This window comes from Mauremys mutica, chromosome 2 (genome assembly GCF_020497125.1).
Source record: "Mauremys mutica isolate MM-2020 ecotype Southern chromosome 2, ASM2049712v1, whole genome shotgun sequence".
NCBI classification, from domain to species: domain Eukaryota; kingdom Metazoa; phylum Chordata; order Testudines; family Geoemydidae; genus Mauremys; species Mauremys mutica.
In genome coordinates, this window is record NC_059073.1 from 210,499,978 (window position 1) to 210,517,621 (window position 17,644).

General features: G+C 45.1%; 1 protein-coding gene across 3 annotated transcripts in view; it reads right to left on the reverse strand.

Annotated features, from left to right (window-relative positions):
- The window catches only part of FBXL2 (F-box and leucine rich repeat protein 2), a 140,723-nt gene that overhangs the window by 66,441 nt on the left and 56,638 nt on the right, over positions 1–17,644 (reverse strand). For all 3 annotated transcript variants that reach the window (XM_045005243.1, XM_045005241.1, XM_045005242.1), the window contains exons 3-4: positions 8,998–9,052; positions 7,245–7,319 (exon numbers count right to left, since the gene is read on the reverse strand). In XM_045005243.1, coding sequence (XP_044861178.1) covers positions 7,245–7,319; positions 8,998–9,052 — 130 coding nt within the window. The remainder of the gene's footprint in view (positions 1–7,244; positions 7,320–8,997; positions 9,053–17,644) is intronic.

Genomic DNA, 17,644 nt, shown 5'->3' on the forward strand with positions numbered 1-17,644 from the left:
AGGCACCTCACCTACCTGCTGCGGCTGGGAGCTTGGGGCCCCCACAATTCCCAGCCACCACAGGCAGCAGGGGGCTTTGTAGCTCCCAGACACCGCGGGCTCAAGTCACAGAGGTCAAAGAATTCTAATAGATTGGTGAGGCATGATTTCCCTTTACAAAAGCCGTGTTGACTCTTCCCCAACATATCGTGTTCAGCTGTGTGTCTGATAATTCTATTCTTTTCCACAGTTTCAGTCAATTTGCTTGGCACAAGCTTGGAGGATGAATTAAGGCCCCTTTGAAAGACTATGCTGCTCACTTAGGCCTGGTCTACACTAAGGGGGGGTTCGAACTAAGGTACGCAAGTTCAGCTACGCGAATAGCATAGCTGAACTCGAACTACCTTAGTTCGAACTACTTACCCATCCTGACAGCGCGGGATCGAAGTCCGCGGCTCCCCTGTCGACTCCGCCACCGCCGTTCGCGGTGGTGGAGTTACGGAGTCGACGGGAGCGCGTTCGGAGTTCGATATATCGCGTCTAGATGAGACGCGATATATCGAACTCCGAGAAGTCGATCGCTACCCGCCGACCCGGGCGGGTAATATGGACGAACCCTTAGAGGTGATCTGCAAACAGTGGTGGATTAAGCTTTTGTGAGGCCCAGGGACAGAGCAAGTGGAGGCCCCTCCGCACCCCTTCTGCCTGCAGCTCCCCCGTTGGGGAGTAGGGTTGGGGCACAGGGGGCTTCCCCGCACTCCCCGGCAGGAGCACCAGGCAGGCAGTGGGTCGGGGTGGGGGAGCACCCATTTTTCCGGAGCCCTCAGTTGGCCGGGGCCCCTGGGTACGGGCCCTGTTGACCCAGTGGCTAATCCACCACTGTCTGCAAATGTATTTAAAAACAGACAGGCAGTGTCAGTATTAAGAATTAAATGCCCTGAATAAAACATGAGGTATTTTGGTGCTTTAGTAGTTTAAATGTACTTTTTTCCTGGTCTTTGTTTATGAGATCAGCAAAGTGCAATTCCCTCACCATCGCTGCTAACATTCGGCACCACACCCCAGCACACACTCTTTGGCATAAGATTGATAAATCCCTAAAACAGCAGTCTGCTTATAAAGTTAAGGCAGTCTACTTTTTTTTCTGGTATTGTGTATACAAGACCAATATGTATATTTGATTTATACATTACAAAACAGTGTACTATCTTAACCCTATGGCAGAATAAGGCTTTGGTATTGTTTGATATGATGGTATATGGTGACAGCTTTTTTAAGTGGTAGAGCCGTTGCACGGGAGCAATCCCATTCTCTCAACCTTAGAAGCCAGACACCAATGGTACGAAAAATCGTCACGACTGGTAACTTCTTTGGTTGCAGTGGATGGCCTTGATGTCTTTCGTGCCTCGTCAAGCCCTTCGCTGTCCACACAGCGTTGCAGAACCGCCTTCTTGGCCGTTGGATCTTAGTGATCTCTTTCACCCAGTCTGCCGGAGCTGACGTTGCATGCAGGGTAAGCATATCCCTAATTCACTGAGGGTTTGAGTCCCATCAGTTACACTCACCTGGTTTAGCCGGCCTGTCGAAGCCGTTGCCCGGGGTGTGGCCACTGCGCATGCTGCAGCTACTTGGAGCCACAAGTGACAGCTGAGTGACAGGTGGGGACCAAAGTGGATGGACCACCCCCGAAGGGGTACAACAAGTCCTCCCATCAGAGGTACTACCCCTCTTTGGGCACCCCATACACCCCATCATCAAACATCATCATCATACCACCCAAGTCCTGCGGCGATGGGGGAGGGGCAAAGCGACAGGTGGAGGTTACCACTGGGAGTCGTAGTCCCAATCCTGCACGCAGGCGGCCTGTGGATAGGTGGTCGTCCAGCTCTGTACCTGGGGCAGCAGAGTTGCCCGGCAGCATCCCAGGCATCTGAGCAGCCCTCTTCAGGACAGCACTGCTCACCCTAGTAAGGGAGGGGCCTAGAAAAGGTGGCCTAAAAATTGCCTGCCCTACAACAACTGGCCAGCAAGCCGCGGCTGGCAGTTTAACCCAACCTACAGCCGAAACCAAAAGAAAAATTTGAGGAAACTTACCATTGGTGTATGGAATGTTCGTACCCTCATGGATCGAGAAGCTGTTGCAAGATCTGAGAGAAGGACAGCTCTCATTGCTCGAGAACTAGCCCGCTACAACATCGATATAGTGGCATTAAGTGAAACAAGATTGCCTGGGGAAGGTTCCTTGAGCGAACCAGGAAGTGGTTACACCTTCTTCTGGAAGGGTAAGACTGAGACAGAGGACAGAATACATGGAGTTGGTCTGGCAATAAAAACCTCATTGATGCATTAACTCCCAGACCTTCCAGTGGGTATCAATGAAAGATTGCTGAAACTACGCTTCCCACTAAATGCCAAACGTCATGCCACCATCATCAGTGCATATGCACCCACTCTAACATGCTCTGACAACTCAAAGGAACAATACTATGAAGATCTCGACAGACTGATCAAGGCCACACCTGTAACAGACAAACTACTCCTACTTGGAGATTTCAATGCCCCAGTCGGGGCTGACAGCGAGAACTGGAAAGGAGTAACCGGGCCACATGGTGTAGGCAAAATGAACAGCAATGGACTACTCCTTTTGAGCCTTTGTTCTGAAAATGACCTGACCATTACCAACACTCTGTTCCGACAAGCGGACAAATATAAAACGACATGGATGCACCCTAGGTCTAAACAGTGGCATCTGATAGATTATGTCATTGTCAGAAGGCGAGACATCCGAGATGTACTGATCACCAGAGTAATGCGAGGCGCAGAGTGCTGGACAGATCACAGATTAGTCAGGATGTCTCCAACTTCACATCGCTCCCTCTCGGCACAAATGCCCTAAGCATGTGCGACCTGCTTTCAACATAGCCAAACTGAAGGATGCTCAGTGTTTCAACAATTTCCAGAGGAGTCTTGATGACAAACTGACATCCCACGGACAATTGATCGGTACTGTAACCGAAAAGTGGGACCAGTTCAAGCAGATAGTGACTGACACAGCAATAACATCTCTTGGACCAAAGAAAAGAACACATCAGGATTGGTTTGATGAGAACCAAGAAGAAATATGCTCAGCACTGGAAGTAAAGAGAAAAGCCTTTATCGAATGGCAGAATGACCCCTCCTCAGTCTCTAAACGGGACCATTTCAAGTACCTTCAGAGCAAAACACAGAAAGACCTCCGTCAGATACAAGACAACTGGTGGGAAAGCAAAGCCAAAGAAATTGAGCACTATGCTGAGACTCACAACTCAAAGATGTTCTTCAGTGCTATTAAGAGTGTCTATGGACCTTCTAAACCAAGGACCACCCCATTGCTCTCATCAGACAACACAACACTGATTAAAGATAAAGAAGGCATCAACGAAAGATGGCGAGAACACTTTAGCAACCTTCTCAATAGACCATCAACCGTGAATAATAATGTCCTCAATGAAATTCCACAACAACCTGCTCTGACAGATCTTGACTTTCCGCCCACTATAGATGAGATTAAGAAAGCTGTTAGCCAGATGAGTTCAGGAAAAGCTCCTGGAAAAGAAGGGATACCAGCAGAGATATACAAAGCAGCAGGTTCAGCAGCACTAGCAGCGTTCCACAGCGTGATCATCAGCATCTGGGAGGATGAAAACATACCACAGGACGTCCGCGACGCTACTATTGTCTCTCTTTTCAAGAACAAAGGCAGCAAAGCAGAATGTGGAAACTATAGAGGCATATCCCTCCTCTCCGTTGGTGGGAAGATCATCGCCCGCATCATCTTGAACCGCCTAATAGCCAGTATTTCCGAGGCAAATCTACCTGAAAGTCAATGTGGTTTCCGACCTGGCCGGAGCACAGTCGACATGGTGTTTGCTGTCAGACAAATACAAGAGAAGTGCATTGAACAGAATATGCACCTGTATGCTGTCTTCATAGATCTGACAAAGGCGTCTGATACCGTCAACAGGGAAGCCTTTGGACCATTCTAACACGACTTGGCTGCTCAAGAAAATTTGTCCAGATTATACGCCTTTTTCATGACAGCATGACAGGCGAAGTATTGTCTGATGGAGCCACATCAGCCCCCTTCAACATCACCAATGGCGTGAAACAAGGATGTGTTCTCGCTCCTGTCCTATTTAACCTGTTCTTTGCATGAGTCCTTAACCATGCAATGAAAGATCTGGACCGAGGTATATACTTGAAATACCGGCACGATGGCTCACTTTTTGACCTCCATCGCCTGAATGCAAAGACTAAGACAGTGCAGAAACTCCTTCTTGAGGCACTCTTTGCCGACGACTGTGCCCTCATGGTTCACACTGAAAATGATCTTCAGCACATTGTCAACAAGTTTGCTGAGGCCTCGCAACTCTTCGGACTAACTATCAGCCTTGGAAAAACAGAAGTTATTAATCAACCTGCACCTGGATCAAATGCTTCTGTCCCGAGTATCTCCATTGACGGCACTCAGCTTAAAGTAGTGGAGAACTTTAAATACCTGGGTAGTGTCATATCCAGAGATGGATCACTGGATAATGAGATCAACGCACGAATATCCAAAGCAAGCCAGGCACTTGGCTGTCTGTGTGTCAAAGTTTTAAACCACGACAACATCCAGATGTCAACAAAACTGCTTGTGTACAGAGCTGTTGTTCTCTCATCTCTTTTGTATGGGTGCGAAACATGGACACTATATAGGTGTCACATCAAGCAGCTTGAAGCATTCCACATGCGCTGCCTCCGCAACATCATGAAGATCCACTGGCAAGACAAAGTGCCCAATCTCGAGGTCCTCAAGAGAGCCCAGATGACAAGCATCGAAATGATGATCATGAAGTCACAGCTACGTTGGACCGGTCATGTCAGCCGCATGGATGCCAACAGAATCCCCTGCCAGCTTCTGTATGGTGAGCTCTCCCAGGGCATCCGGCATATAGGTCGTCCACGGAAATGTTACAAGGACACCATCAAAGCCAATCTGCAGTACAGCAGTATCAAACCTAGGGACCTTGAGGATGCCGCCAGCAACAGAACACAGTGGCGTGCAACAGTTAGAAATACCTGCATCGCCTTTGAGGAAGACCGCTGCCAGCGTCTACAAGAGGCACGCGAACGACATCACAGAGCATCAGCAGTGCACAATCCACTGACCACGAACTTCCCATGCACCATTTGCAGCAAAATGTGCACCTCTAGAATTGGCTTGTACAGTCATCAGAGGGCACACCATGAGACCAACAATAGATGATCTGCACAGATTTGGCATCATCGGATCGATGGACTACCAAGATATGGTGACAACAAGGGCATATTGTGAAGTCATGCTGAGCAAAAGATTTTGTCTACAGGGACTTTACAATTTGTGGTCCTCAAACATAGTAATCCAAAAAGATGCTGTTTTGAGATGGAAAGACATCAAAAGAGCTCTATTTTTTCTTATGAGATCACTGGGTCTGGGTGGGTGTCTGTTTAATATTCTATTAAAACTACTTTTTAAAAGTTTTTTAGTGTGCCTTAGATAAACAGTGAATAAATTAATTAAAAGGTAAATTTAAATTACTATTGAGCTCAAATTCAAAGTATAGCAGCCACTGTATTATTTTAAATCTAAATGATAAAGGGACAATCTATACTGAAAATCAAACACATCCTGGGACCAGATTATAACATGGTTGTCCCAGGACACATCAAGAACACAATACTGCCTTGTAGCACATAGGCTATGCTACAAATCCATTGTCTAATCAAATAATTAGAAAAGTTATAGCATATGAAAAACATATGTCCCAAAACAAAAGCATAATAATCCAGTACTGTCTGTATGATACCTGTTCTATGAACAGAAGTCTTGAGTCTCCACGTCAGTATCATAGAATCACGTCAATCCCATACCTTTTGTGAACAATGTGTGCCCATGAATTACTTAAACCAAAATAAATAAATAATTTGTCACTTAGCTGAAGATCAAAACTCAGATACAATTCCAAGGTAAAAAGTGAGCCACATACAATTACATCTCTACCTCGATATAACGCTGTCCTCGTGTCAAGGTTCCTTCCCCACTCTGAACTCTAGGGTACAGATGTGGGGACCTCCATGAGAACCTCTAAGCTTAACTACTAGCTTAGATTTGGTTTTGCTGCCATCACCCAAATTATTTATGAGTCATTTGGGAAACTCTGTCTACCTCCCCCCCAGAATATCTCCCTCCCAAGTACTATAACCCTTCCCTGGGTAGCCTTGAGAGACTTCTCCACCAAGTTCCTGGTGAACACCAATCCAAACCCTTGGATCTTAAAACAAGGAGGAATTAACCATTCCCTCTCCTTTCCCCCCACCAATTCCAGGTGAGTCCAGATCCAACCCCCTTGGATCTTAAAACAAGGAAAAATCAATCAGGTTCTTAAAAAGAAGGCTTTTAATTAAAGAAAGAAAGGTAAAAATCATCTCTGTAAAATCAGGATGGAAAATAACTTTACAAAGAGCCCAGAGGAACCCGCTCTAGCCTTAGGTTCAAAGTTACAGCAAACAGAGGTAAACCCTTTAGCAAAAGGAACATTTACAAGTTGAGGAAACAAAGATAAAACTAACATGCCTTGCCTGGCTGTTACTTACAAGTTTGAAATATGAGAGACTTGTTCAGAAAGATTTGGAGAGCATGGATTGATGTGCGGTCACTCTTAGTCCCAAGAGCGAACAACCACCAAAACAAAGAGCACACAAACAAAAGCCTTCCCCCGACCAAGATTTGAAAGTATCTTGTCCTCTTATTGGTCCTTTGGGTCAGGTGTCAGCCAGGTTACGTGAGCTTCTTAACCCTTTACTGGTAAAAGGATTTTGGTATCTCTGGCCAGGAGGGATATTATAGTATTGTACACAGGAGGGCTGCCACCCTTCCCTTTATAGTTATGACACCCTCAGGAGCCAAAAAATCTTACCGCGTTATAGGTGAAACCATGTTATATTGAACTTGATTTGATCTGCCGGAGTGCGCAGCCCCGCGCCCCCGGAGGGCTGCTTTACCGCGTTATATCTGAATTCATGTTATATCAGGTGGCGTTATATCGGGGTAAAGGTGTATCTGCTTTTTCTATCTGTTCTTCACAGCATTACCATTTCGTATTTTAAGACTGAGATACTTATACTGTGAATGAGGTCTCTGGGATAATTAAGACAGTTTATCCTTTTAACATCCCATGTAAAGACAAAAAAACTACAGTACTAACCTCTATATCTGTCTGAAAGTTAAAAAGATCTATTCTTTGCCAGTTACTTCCATCCAGAGCCAAGACATTCCATGCCTAGAAAAAACATATATATGTTTAATAAATCTTCTCTATCAGGTACCTATATAGCCCTCCCCTCATCGCTATAGTATGAGTGTCTTGAAATCACAGACACGACACAATTATTCTTTCAGAATGCAATATTTTGTATGTAAATCAAAAGTGATTTAGGCATTAAGGGTTATGAAAAAGTAGCTTGCTAAAAACAGATTTTGTTGGACTGAGTCTTTTAAATCCTGGGATTGCATGTTTTCAGATTGTAAGGGCCAAATTCTGCCCGTGGATACGTGCATGAACATTGACTTAAATGCAAGCCACACACATACACAGTATAATGGCAGAATTTTAACCTCATTATTTAAAGCAATTTTAGTAAGTTCATTGTTCAATAAATTATTTTTATTAGAGCCGTATGTAAAGAAGAAGAATTTAAAATGTAGCTGCTTCTAGTCAAAGAATAAAAAGGAAGAGCTGGGAATGCTTGAAATACATGTATTTATATAGAGGTTTTCAACTCCAAATTTTTTTATAAACTTTACAAACTATTGGCTCAGTCCTGAGAGGAGCAGAATGCCTTCTGCAAGATGCTACCTTCTGAACCCCACTATTTTCATGGGAATGGAGGCATTCAGCCCCTCTCAGGATTGGACCATGTTTTATTATATAGTACACACACACACACACAAATTTCTTCAACACCACTGGGGTGAAACATAGCAGCTGTTAAATAGCACACATCACCTCTACACAACAGCTCAGGCTAGAAAGTGAAAAGGAATTCCTTATTCAATAGAAACTGCTGGGACATGTGGTTACTCAACCAGTTCAATACTGACTCAGAGGGAAGACTACCACCTACTGATTCATCAACATTATTTTCTGCAGCATCCTAGGTTTTAGCTGGAGATATTGACCAAGATTGATGCTGCTTAGCTTATTAAATCACAGTTCATGGTGGGATGGAAACAGGAATAATATAGTTATGTTCTTAATTAGAAAGAAAAAAAAGGTTTGAATTTCACTGAAAAAAAAAGTGAAGTGAAAATTTTAAAGCCTGCCTTTTGAAATAATACCGAAAAAAGTTCACTGTGGTAGCCTGGTGTATATAAGGTTTGTTTTTGTACACATTTCATGTAAGAATAAAATCTATTTCATTTTAATTCAAGCAAAACAAGCTAGATTAACATAAAAATGTATTTAGATATGCCTTTTCAATTGTCTTCACATGAGTGCCCTTTTCTCTACTGGTAGTAGATTTACTTAATACCTTCAGCATTTGGCAAACACAATGGATACACTTCTTAAACATATGTTGAATATTAACCGAGCTACATGGAATTTCAAGCCCAAAATACTTCTGAAAAATAGTGTTCTAAAGCCACAAACTTTAAATAGCAAATGCCACTATACCAAAAAAGGCCTAATTCTTTCTGCAGATACAAAGCATGTATCATTGCACATCTCTTGCCCCCACCCCACCACCCTGTAAGAGAAAACTCCAGACACACAGTGATTCATTCTGCATATCTGATTGCAGGATTGGGCTCTCAGTTTCTTATCCATTGATCATCAAAGTCAATGTAAGATTACCTTTGATTTCTAAGAGCCTGATTTAAAGCTCATTGTTTGCTGGTAATTAAAAGAATAGTCCTTTCCCAGTGCACAAATGACCCAAGTAAAGCAAATAATGTACCTTGGAAACTTGCGCACATCGGCACAAAGTGACAATATCCAAGAAGGAAAATATTCTAGGAAGAAAAGGAACAGAATCAAATTATGCTGATGTTTGCTTACTAATCCAGTCTAATATACAGGCTCACAGTTTCATAATCATAGGAAAAAATTCAAGTTACATAAAAAGCTAAATTACATTTAACTCTGCAATACTATAAAATTGTATGGGATAGGCTGACAACATTTATATATACTGACTAAGGGGCAAATCCACCCTCTTTGTCCATGGTTGTGGAGGACCACAATGTAGCAGAACTAGTGCACAGCTGCAGCTGCTGATGCTGACATCTGAATTTTGGCTTCTATGTATGTATTACTAGAGAATTCATGACCAAACAAGTACTAGCAATAACCAATCCTAAAGCTGATTTTTAGATTAAAGAGAAACTAGTTCATAAACATTTTACGGGGTGCCACTTTCTAAAAGAATAATTACTAAAAAACAAAAGCTTAGATTTAGAAGGTTCACAGAACAATCATTTGAAAATAGGATACACATGCTATTTTTGATCAGTCCATTCCAATCACGTGTGTGCCCACGTACGTGCACGTTGGCTGGAAGATTTTTCCCCTAGCAGCATCTGTTGAGTCGGCCAGGGCGCACCCTGGAATTGCGCCTTCATGGAGCCTAATATAGAGCCCTGCCGACCCACTACCCCCTCAGTTCCTTCTTGCCGGCTACTCCAACAGAAGAGAAGGAAGGTGGGTATTGGAATGGACATGAACAACACATCTCAAAGAACAACAGTTACGAGAAGTGAGTAACCATTTTTTCTTCGCGTGCTTGTTCATGTCCATTCCAATGAGGTGACTCTCAAGCCGAATTTAGGAGGTGAGGTAGGAGCTATCCACTGATTGGAGTACTGCTCTTCCAAAGGCCATCGTCTCTCTGTCACTGGTGGTAAGAAGGAACTGACGGGGTGGTGGGTCAGCAGGGCTCTATATTAGGTGCCATGAAGGCGCAACTCCAGGGGGCGCCCAGGCCGACCCAACGGATGCTGCTAGGGGAATAAACTTCCGGATAATGTACACGTGCACGCGTACACACCTGATTGGAATAGACATGAACAAGCACTCCGAGAAGAACAGTCCAGATTTCTAATAGGTCACATATTGCTCACTATGCCTGTGAAATTCAATAATTAAAAAAAAAATTAGACTTACTCTACAAGAAAGAATGACACAGGAGTTCAGTATTCACCAATACTATCTATACATGATACCATTTATGTAAACCTGTCTACTCTAACTGTTCAATTCTGAAGGAGATTTGCATTGGCAAGATGAACACATGTTCCAAATATCAATAAAGGCAGCTCAGGGGAGGAAAGAATATTGGTGTAAGCACAAAAATGCAGATTCTTTTCCGAAACTATTTTCTACTACAATCACTCACAAGAATATATACTAAGGTTAAAAAACATTACCTGCTCACGAGGCCATCAACATTTTTTATCCTCAAAATTATGAAAATCTTAACTTGCTATCAGTATTATCTTGTACTAAAATCTTAACACCGATGGTAAATACAGTTGATGTGTTGGTGAAGAGGTGATTATTAAAAATGATCTAAAAAATCTGTCCAACATTTTCAAAGCTTAAATCAAGGCACCTAAACCCATAATTAGGAACCTAAATAAGTTGCCAATTTTTCAGTTCAATACCCATGGAAGTTGACAGGATCTACAAATGCCACTTGGATACCTAATTCTAGACATCCAGGTTTTAAAATGGTCTTTCCTGATATTCCATTATCACATTTGAACACATTCTATTTTTCAATACATAAAAATATACATGAATTAAAATAGATCCATTTACCGTGCAAACTCAAACAGAAGAATGAGCACCTTTGTATGGTATGAATTGCATTTTACAAAAGAAGCATTTTTGACAATATTTATTGTGACTGAATACCCATTTGAAGCTCAAGGCACTATATAAAACTAAATACCAACACCATGTGAATGGATTTGGAAGGTCTAAGATTTATACATGCTGATTTCAAAATAGTTGTCCAAATTATTTCAGTAAATTTGCCTTCACATTCTATCTAGTCAAAAAATAAAGGCGGTGACAAACCATTTTGAGGCACTCTTGTTTGAATGGAGAGGAGGAGTAGTGTTTTGGCTTTCATTTTGTCATAGGTAACATTATATAGAGATCTGGGAAGAGGAGAAGAGGAAAGGAGTTTGTAGATCCCATTACTCTGAATTGTCTAATAGTGTGTCCTAATGTTTCACTGTTTATGATGGTGCACATTAATACATCAATATTCTGTTTTAAAAGAAGGAAAGAACACAAAGGTCAAACATAGTTAGGCTTTTATTTCTTTCTCCTCTGGCAGTTGGCCATTATTCTAGCAGAGGCAACTTTCTACAGGGAGTTGCTTTGCATTACAAGGAGAATCTTCTTAATTAATTAATTTAATTCAACTGGAGAAGTTTTTAGCTTTATCTGATGAAGTCAACTTTTCTACCATCCTTGGAAGTCAGCCAAGTTGGCCTCATGAAACAGACAACTTAAATAATGGCAATAACAGAACATATGCATCATACCTCTTCTTTTCTTTACAGGCATTAATTAATGCTTGTCAGCACTTTGAAGGTGTAATATGCTATGCAACTGTTAAGTATTACAGCTGATAGCATGAGATACCATTGACTTGTTTAGCTATAATTGCTATGAGTCATTTCACCAATGCCATAATTTATCCATTGCCATTATCTTTGCTTGAAATACTAAGCAAAAAGATTTCCATTCTTCTTGTTTATTTCATTCATATCATCTTGAAAAGACAATTATCTGCCTTCCGTATGATTGACCAATCTAACAGAAATTTGTTTCTGCAGATACTGATATAAATGTCTGATTCAGAGTTCACTGAAGTCAATGGAAAAGCCCTCATTAACTTCAAGTAGGTTTCTGATCAGGTTCCAGGCCTCTTGGAGTTGGCTAATCTCTATCCTGAATAGGGACTCCTTCTCCCATTGTGTTTGTGGAATGAATGCCAAATTAGGCAATTCCATGCCATCATCTCAACAACAGAGTCTACGTAATTTCACCTAGCTCAAATGCAAAATATAGCAAATACAGTCTGGGGAATAACAGCAAGAGACTCCGTGAAGTGAACAGAATCCAATGTGCTCAAAGTCAACAGTCAACCATGGCAAAAGCTGCTCTCATTTCCTCCTATTCCCCTATTTTTCTTCCTTCCCTCTGTCCAGTTCTCTCTAACCTCTCCATTTGTCTCTACCACACTTCAGCTTTAATATGTGACTCCTTGTATAGGCACCAACTCCAGGGCTGGGGCTACAGGCGCCAACTTTCCAACGTGCAGGAGAGTGCTCACTGCTCAACCCCTGGCTCTGCCACAGGCCCAGCCCACACACCACCCCTTCCCACACCCTCCCCTGAGCATGCCGTGCCCTTGCTTCTCCCCCTCCCTCCCAAGCCTCCTGCACACCACGAAACAGCTGATCGGGACGTGTGGGGAGGGCTGCTGGGTGGGAAGCACTGGGAGCAGGGGGGAGCTGGTGGGGGGCTGCTGATATATTACTGTGGCTCTCTGGCAATGTACATTGGTAAATTCTGGCTCCTCGGGCTCAGGTTGGTCATCCCTGATATAGAACATAGCGGCAGTATTGGCCATCAGGACTTGAACCACTCTTTCATATAAGGCAGGAAAGCTTGACAGGCCAGGCTTACCGCTCTAAGCTCCTTGACGTTTACGTGTAAGAAGTGATCACAACTCGACGAAAAACCTTGCATGCCGAGGTCACCCAGATGGGCTCCCCATCCCATATCCAAAGCATCGGAAACCAGGGAGACCGAAGGGGACGGGGCCGCAAAGGGGACTCCCTCCAATACCGATGTGGGATCCAACCACCAAGCAAGCAACGACAGTATGTGGTCCAGAATCTTGACTACCTGGGCTATGTTGTCTCTGTTGGGGACATAGACTGACGCCAGCCATGCCTGTAGGGGCCTGAGATTTCTTCTCATTTATCAACAGACCTAGATCGCAACGTGTGGAGCAAACCAGCCCAAGGTGCTGCTGCACCTGATGCCAAGACCTGCCCTTGATCAGCCAGCTATCACGGTATGGGTAAATTTGAATGCCCCAACACCTCAAGTAAGCGGCCACTGGTGCCATGCACTTTGTGAACACACTCTGGGCTGATGAGAGACCAAAGGGCAGCGCCATTAACTGGAAATGGAGCTGGCCGAACACAAAACAGGAACCAGCTATGTCCTGGGAAAATGGAAAAATGCATCCTTCAAGTCGAGAGTGATGTACCAGCCTCCTGTATCCAGGGAGGGGATGATGGAGGCCGGGGAGATCATTCGAAACTTCAAGTTCTTGAAATGTTTGTTGAAGCAATTCAAGTCCTGGATGGGTCTTAGGCCCCCTTTTGCTTTCGGGATTTGGAAATATCAGGAGTAGAATCCTTTTCTTTTCATATACCGAGGGACCTCCTCCACCACTCGCAGCCTTAGGAGGCTTCCCAGCTCCTGAGCGAATTGCTTGTGAGAAGGGTCCCTGAAGAGGGAGGGGAAAGGGGGGGTGGAAGGGAGGAGCAATCGAGAACTGTAGGGTGTAGCCCAAGGATATTGTGTTGAGAACCCAATGGTCTGATGTCACTTGCAACCATGCCAACTAGAAGGGTTGTAGGCGGTTGAGGAAAGAACAGGAGGGTGGATCCAGGTACTTGACTGGGGCACCATCCCCGGTTGCACCTTCAAAACACCTGTCTCTGGCCCCCGTGGTGTTTCAAAGGGCCAGGTTGAGCCGGCGAGCAAGAGGATGAAGGGTGGTGGTGCTTAAACCCTTTGCCTTTTTCCTTTCTCCTGTAGGACCCCTCTGTGAAGATGCTCAGAATCTAGATGGAGGAGGAGGCCAGAACTGCTTTCTGGCCTGCTGTGTAGTGTGGAGGCTCAGCAACCGCCAGCAATCTTTAAGGCCATGCAGCCTCACGTCAGTGAGCTCAGAGAAGAGCCCCACGCTCTCAAATGGGAGGTCCTGGATCATGGCCTGCATCTCTTGGGATAACCCCGAAGACTGTAGCCAAGAGCTGCGCCTCATTGCCACCACCAAGGCAACCATCCTGGTGGCTGAGTCAGTAGCATCCCAGGCCATCTGGAGGGCGCTCTTCGCCACCGCTTTGCCCTCCTCCAGGATTGTGGCAAACTTGAGGGCCAGGGTCCTGTGGAGGGGCCTCCCTGAACTTGATAAAGGAGTCCCCTAAATTAAAATTGGACCTGCCCAACAGGGCTTGGGGGTTGGATACCCGGAACTGTAGGCTGGCCATTGAATAAATCTTTCTGCCAAAGAGGTCTCGTTATTTAGTGTCTTTATTTTTTGATGTGCCACCTCACCTGGCCCTGCCTGGCCCTCGCGTTAACTGCGGACATGACCAGCGACTCTGCTGGTGGGTGCATATAGAGATCTTCAAACCCCTTTTCAGGGACAAAATACTTCTTTTCCACTCTTTTGGACATGGGCGGAATCGAAGATGGGGTCTGCCACAGCATTTTAGCAATCTTTAGGACCTGTATTGGGTCACTACGTGGGTGGACACGTAGTGCAATGCGGGCCAGGGTGGAAGACAATATAACATTGAACAAGTCATCCGATTGCTCCTCCAGCTCCTTGATTTCAAGGTTCAAGTTGGTAGCCACCCTTTTAAGGAGAGCCTGGTGCTCCTTAAAGTCATTGGGGGGAATGCCAGACCGGGAGGGACCGGCCACCACTTAGTCCATCAATGAAGAGGATGAGAGCATCACCAGGGGAGGGAGGGTTCCCTCTCCCTTTTGGAGTCAGCTCTTTGGGCATTTGTGCCTGCTGAGTTGTCCCCACAGTGGATACCTCACCATGTCCCAAGCCCAGTGCCAGCAGTTTGTCTGAGGCAGCCACAGAGGAGCGGTGGGAATATGGAACTGGCATCACCGGTACCCCCCAAAGCTTCCAAGCTGGCCATTGAACAGGCCACTGTCCCTGCTGCCATGCCGCTGGTGTCAACGCCATGCTGGTCTCATGGCCTGATAGGAATTCGTACCCCGTTGGCAATGGGCTGAACCCCAGCTCCAACTGGGACCTGTCCCCTTCCAGTGACGACGGTGGGCTGTGAAGGCCTATGTGTGCCACCTAACTCTTGCCAGAGACCGATGTCTAGAGGGCAGAGATTGCTGCCTGTCCCTCGAGCAGTACCAAGGCAGCAAAGATTGGTGCCATGATGGGGAGTGGTCCCACACCAGTGGGGATTGGTGCCTAGAAGACCTCCTGGGTGATCTGCACCAAGGTGATCTTAGGCGGGAGGCAAATCGTTACCAGGATTGCGGGGACTGATGCTTTGATTCCGGCGATCCATGCCTCGTGGAAGGAGAATGCAGCACCAGATACTTGGGCCATCTAGCCAGTGACCAGGGTTGTGGGACCAGTGTCCTAGGCTATTGGGGCAGGGAAGAACGCCTGCGATCCGGGGACCGATGGTACTCCCCTGCCCTTTGGCAAGGTCCCATGACAGGCTTGCCCTTGGGCTGCAGGGCCTTACTCATTTCCGACACCTGGCACAGCATTTGCAGTACCACTAGGCCCACCAGGTCTTTGGCCCCTTGGACTGTCCCAGACAACGAAGGTCCCTGTAGAAGCTGGGATATCCCCTACTGCTCCCAGGAGTCAGAGGCAGATCCTTGGCTGGGCTGGGGGGGGTCCAATCTTATCGGTACTCCCTTGTAGCTCCGGGGCGGACACATGGCCTGAACTAGGCCCTTTGCCCAGAGCCCCTTTCCTCTCTTTGGACGGTGCCAGGGAGCCCTTTTTCTTCAGATGCTTCTTGGGCACCGGTGAGGGAGAATGGTGCCAGTAGTATCCTGGTGCCGGTGGGGTGCTCTGCGCCGATGCTGAGGTGCTAGGAGCAGAATCCAGTTGGGAAGGTTCCGACACCAGGTGCAGCGCGGCCTCCATCAGGAGGGCTCTCAAGTGGATGTCCCTCTCCTTCTGGGTTCTGGGATGAAAATTTTTACAAATCCCGCACTTATCTTTTATATGGGATTCCCCCAAGCACTTCAAACGGCTGCTGTAAGGGTCACTGATAGGCATCAGCTTCTTGCATGACAAACACAGCTTAAGCCTGGGGAATGGGGCATGCTCTGCTTCAGGGCGAAGTCCCTGGCAGGACTCTAACCACTAAACTAATAACTAATACTTACTTAAAATGCTAATTAAGTACCTACAAACTAAACAGAAAGGGAATAATAATGAGCTGTTAAGAACAGCTAACTCTCTTGCTATGCAAGACCAGGCACTCCGACCAACCGTCACAGGTGGTAAGAAGGAACTGAGAGAGTGTAGAGCCAGTGGCGCATAGTATTTCGAAACATGAGCACGGCACTCTAGGGGGCACCAAAGCCAACCCTATGGATACCATTAAGGCAAAAATCTCGGATGACTGTGCACATGGGCGTGCACACACCTAGAATGGAATCGACATGAGCAAGCACTCGAAGAACTCCCTGATTCACTTTCTTCACGCCACACATTATTTTACAGACCTCTGTCATATCCCTGCCTAGTTGTCTCTCTTCCAAGCTGAAAAGTTCTTCTTTTTAATCTCTGCTCATATGGATGCTGTTCCATACCCTGAATCATTTTTGTTGTTTTTCTCTGTAGCTTTTTCAATTCTAATCTCTCTCCATTAGATAAAGCTTTCCTCTCTTTTGCTAAAACAGTAAGGAGCTACAAACTTCATATAAAGAAGAAAAATTGCTAGAAATAATAATAATAAAAAAGGTTTCAGAGTAGCAGCCATGTTAGTCTGTATCCCTAAAAAGAACAGAAGTACTTGTGGCACCTTAGAGACTAACAAATTTATCTGAGCATAAGCTTTTGTGGGCTACAGCCCACTTCTTTGGATGCATAGAATGGAACATATATTGAAGAGATATATATACACATACAGAGAGAATGAAAAGGTGGGAGTTGTCTTACCAACTCTGAGAGGCCAATTAAGTAAGAGAAAAAACTTTTGAAGTGATAATCAAGATAGCCCAGTACGGACAGTTTGATAAGAAGTGTGAGAATACTTACACAGGGAGATAGATTCAATGTTTGTAATGGCTCAGCCATTCCCAGTCTCTATTCAAGCCTAAGTTGATCGTATCTAGTTTGCACATCAATTCGAGTTCAGCAGTTTCTCGTTGGAGTCTGTTTTTTAAGCTATTCTGTTGCAAAATTGCCACCCTCAGGTCTGTTATTGAGTGACCAGACAGGTTAAAGTGTTCTCCTACTGGTTTTTTGAATGTTTTGATTCCAGATGTCAGATTTGTGTCCATTTATTGTTTTGCGTAGAGACTGTTCGGTCTGGCCAATGTACATGGCAGAGGGGCATTGCTGGCACATGATGGCATATATCACATTGGTAGATGTGCAGGTGAATGAGCCCCTGATGGCATTGCTGATGTGATTACGTCCTATGATGACGTCACTTGAACAGATATGTGGACAGAGTTGGCATCAGGCTTTGTTGCAAGGATAGGTTCCTGGGTCAGTGTTTTTGTTCAGTGGTGTGTGGTTGCTGGTCAGTATTTGCTTCAGGTTGGGGGGT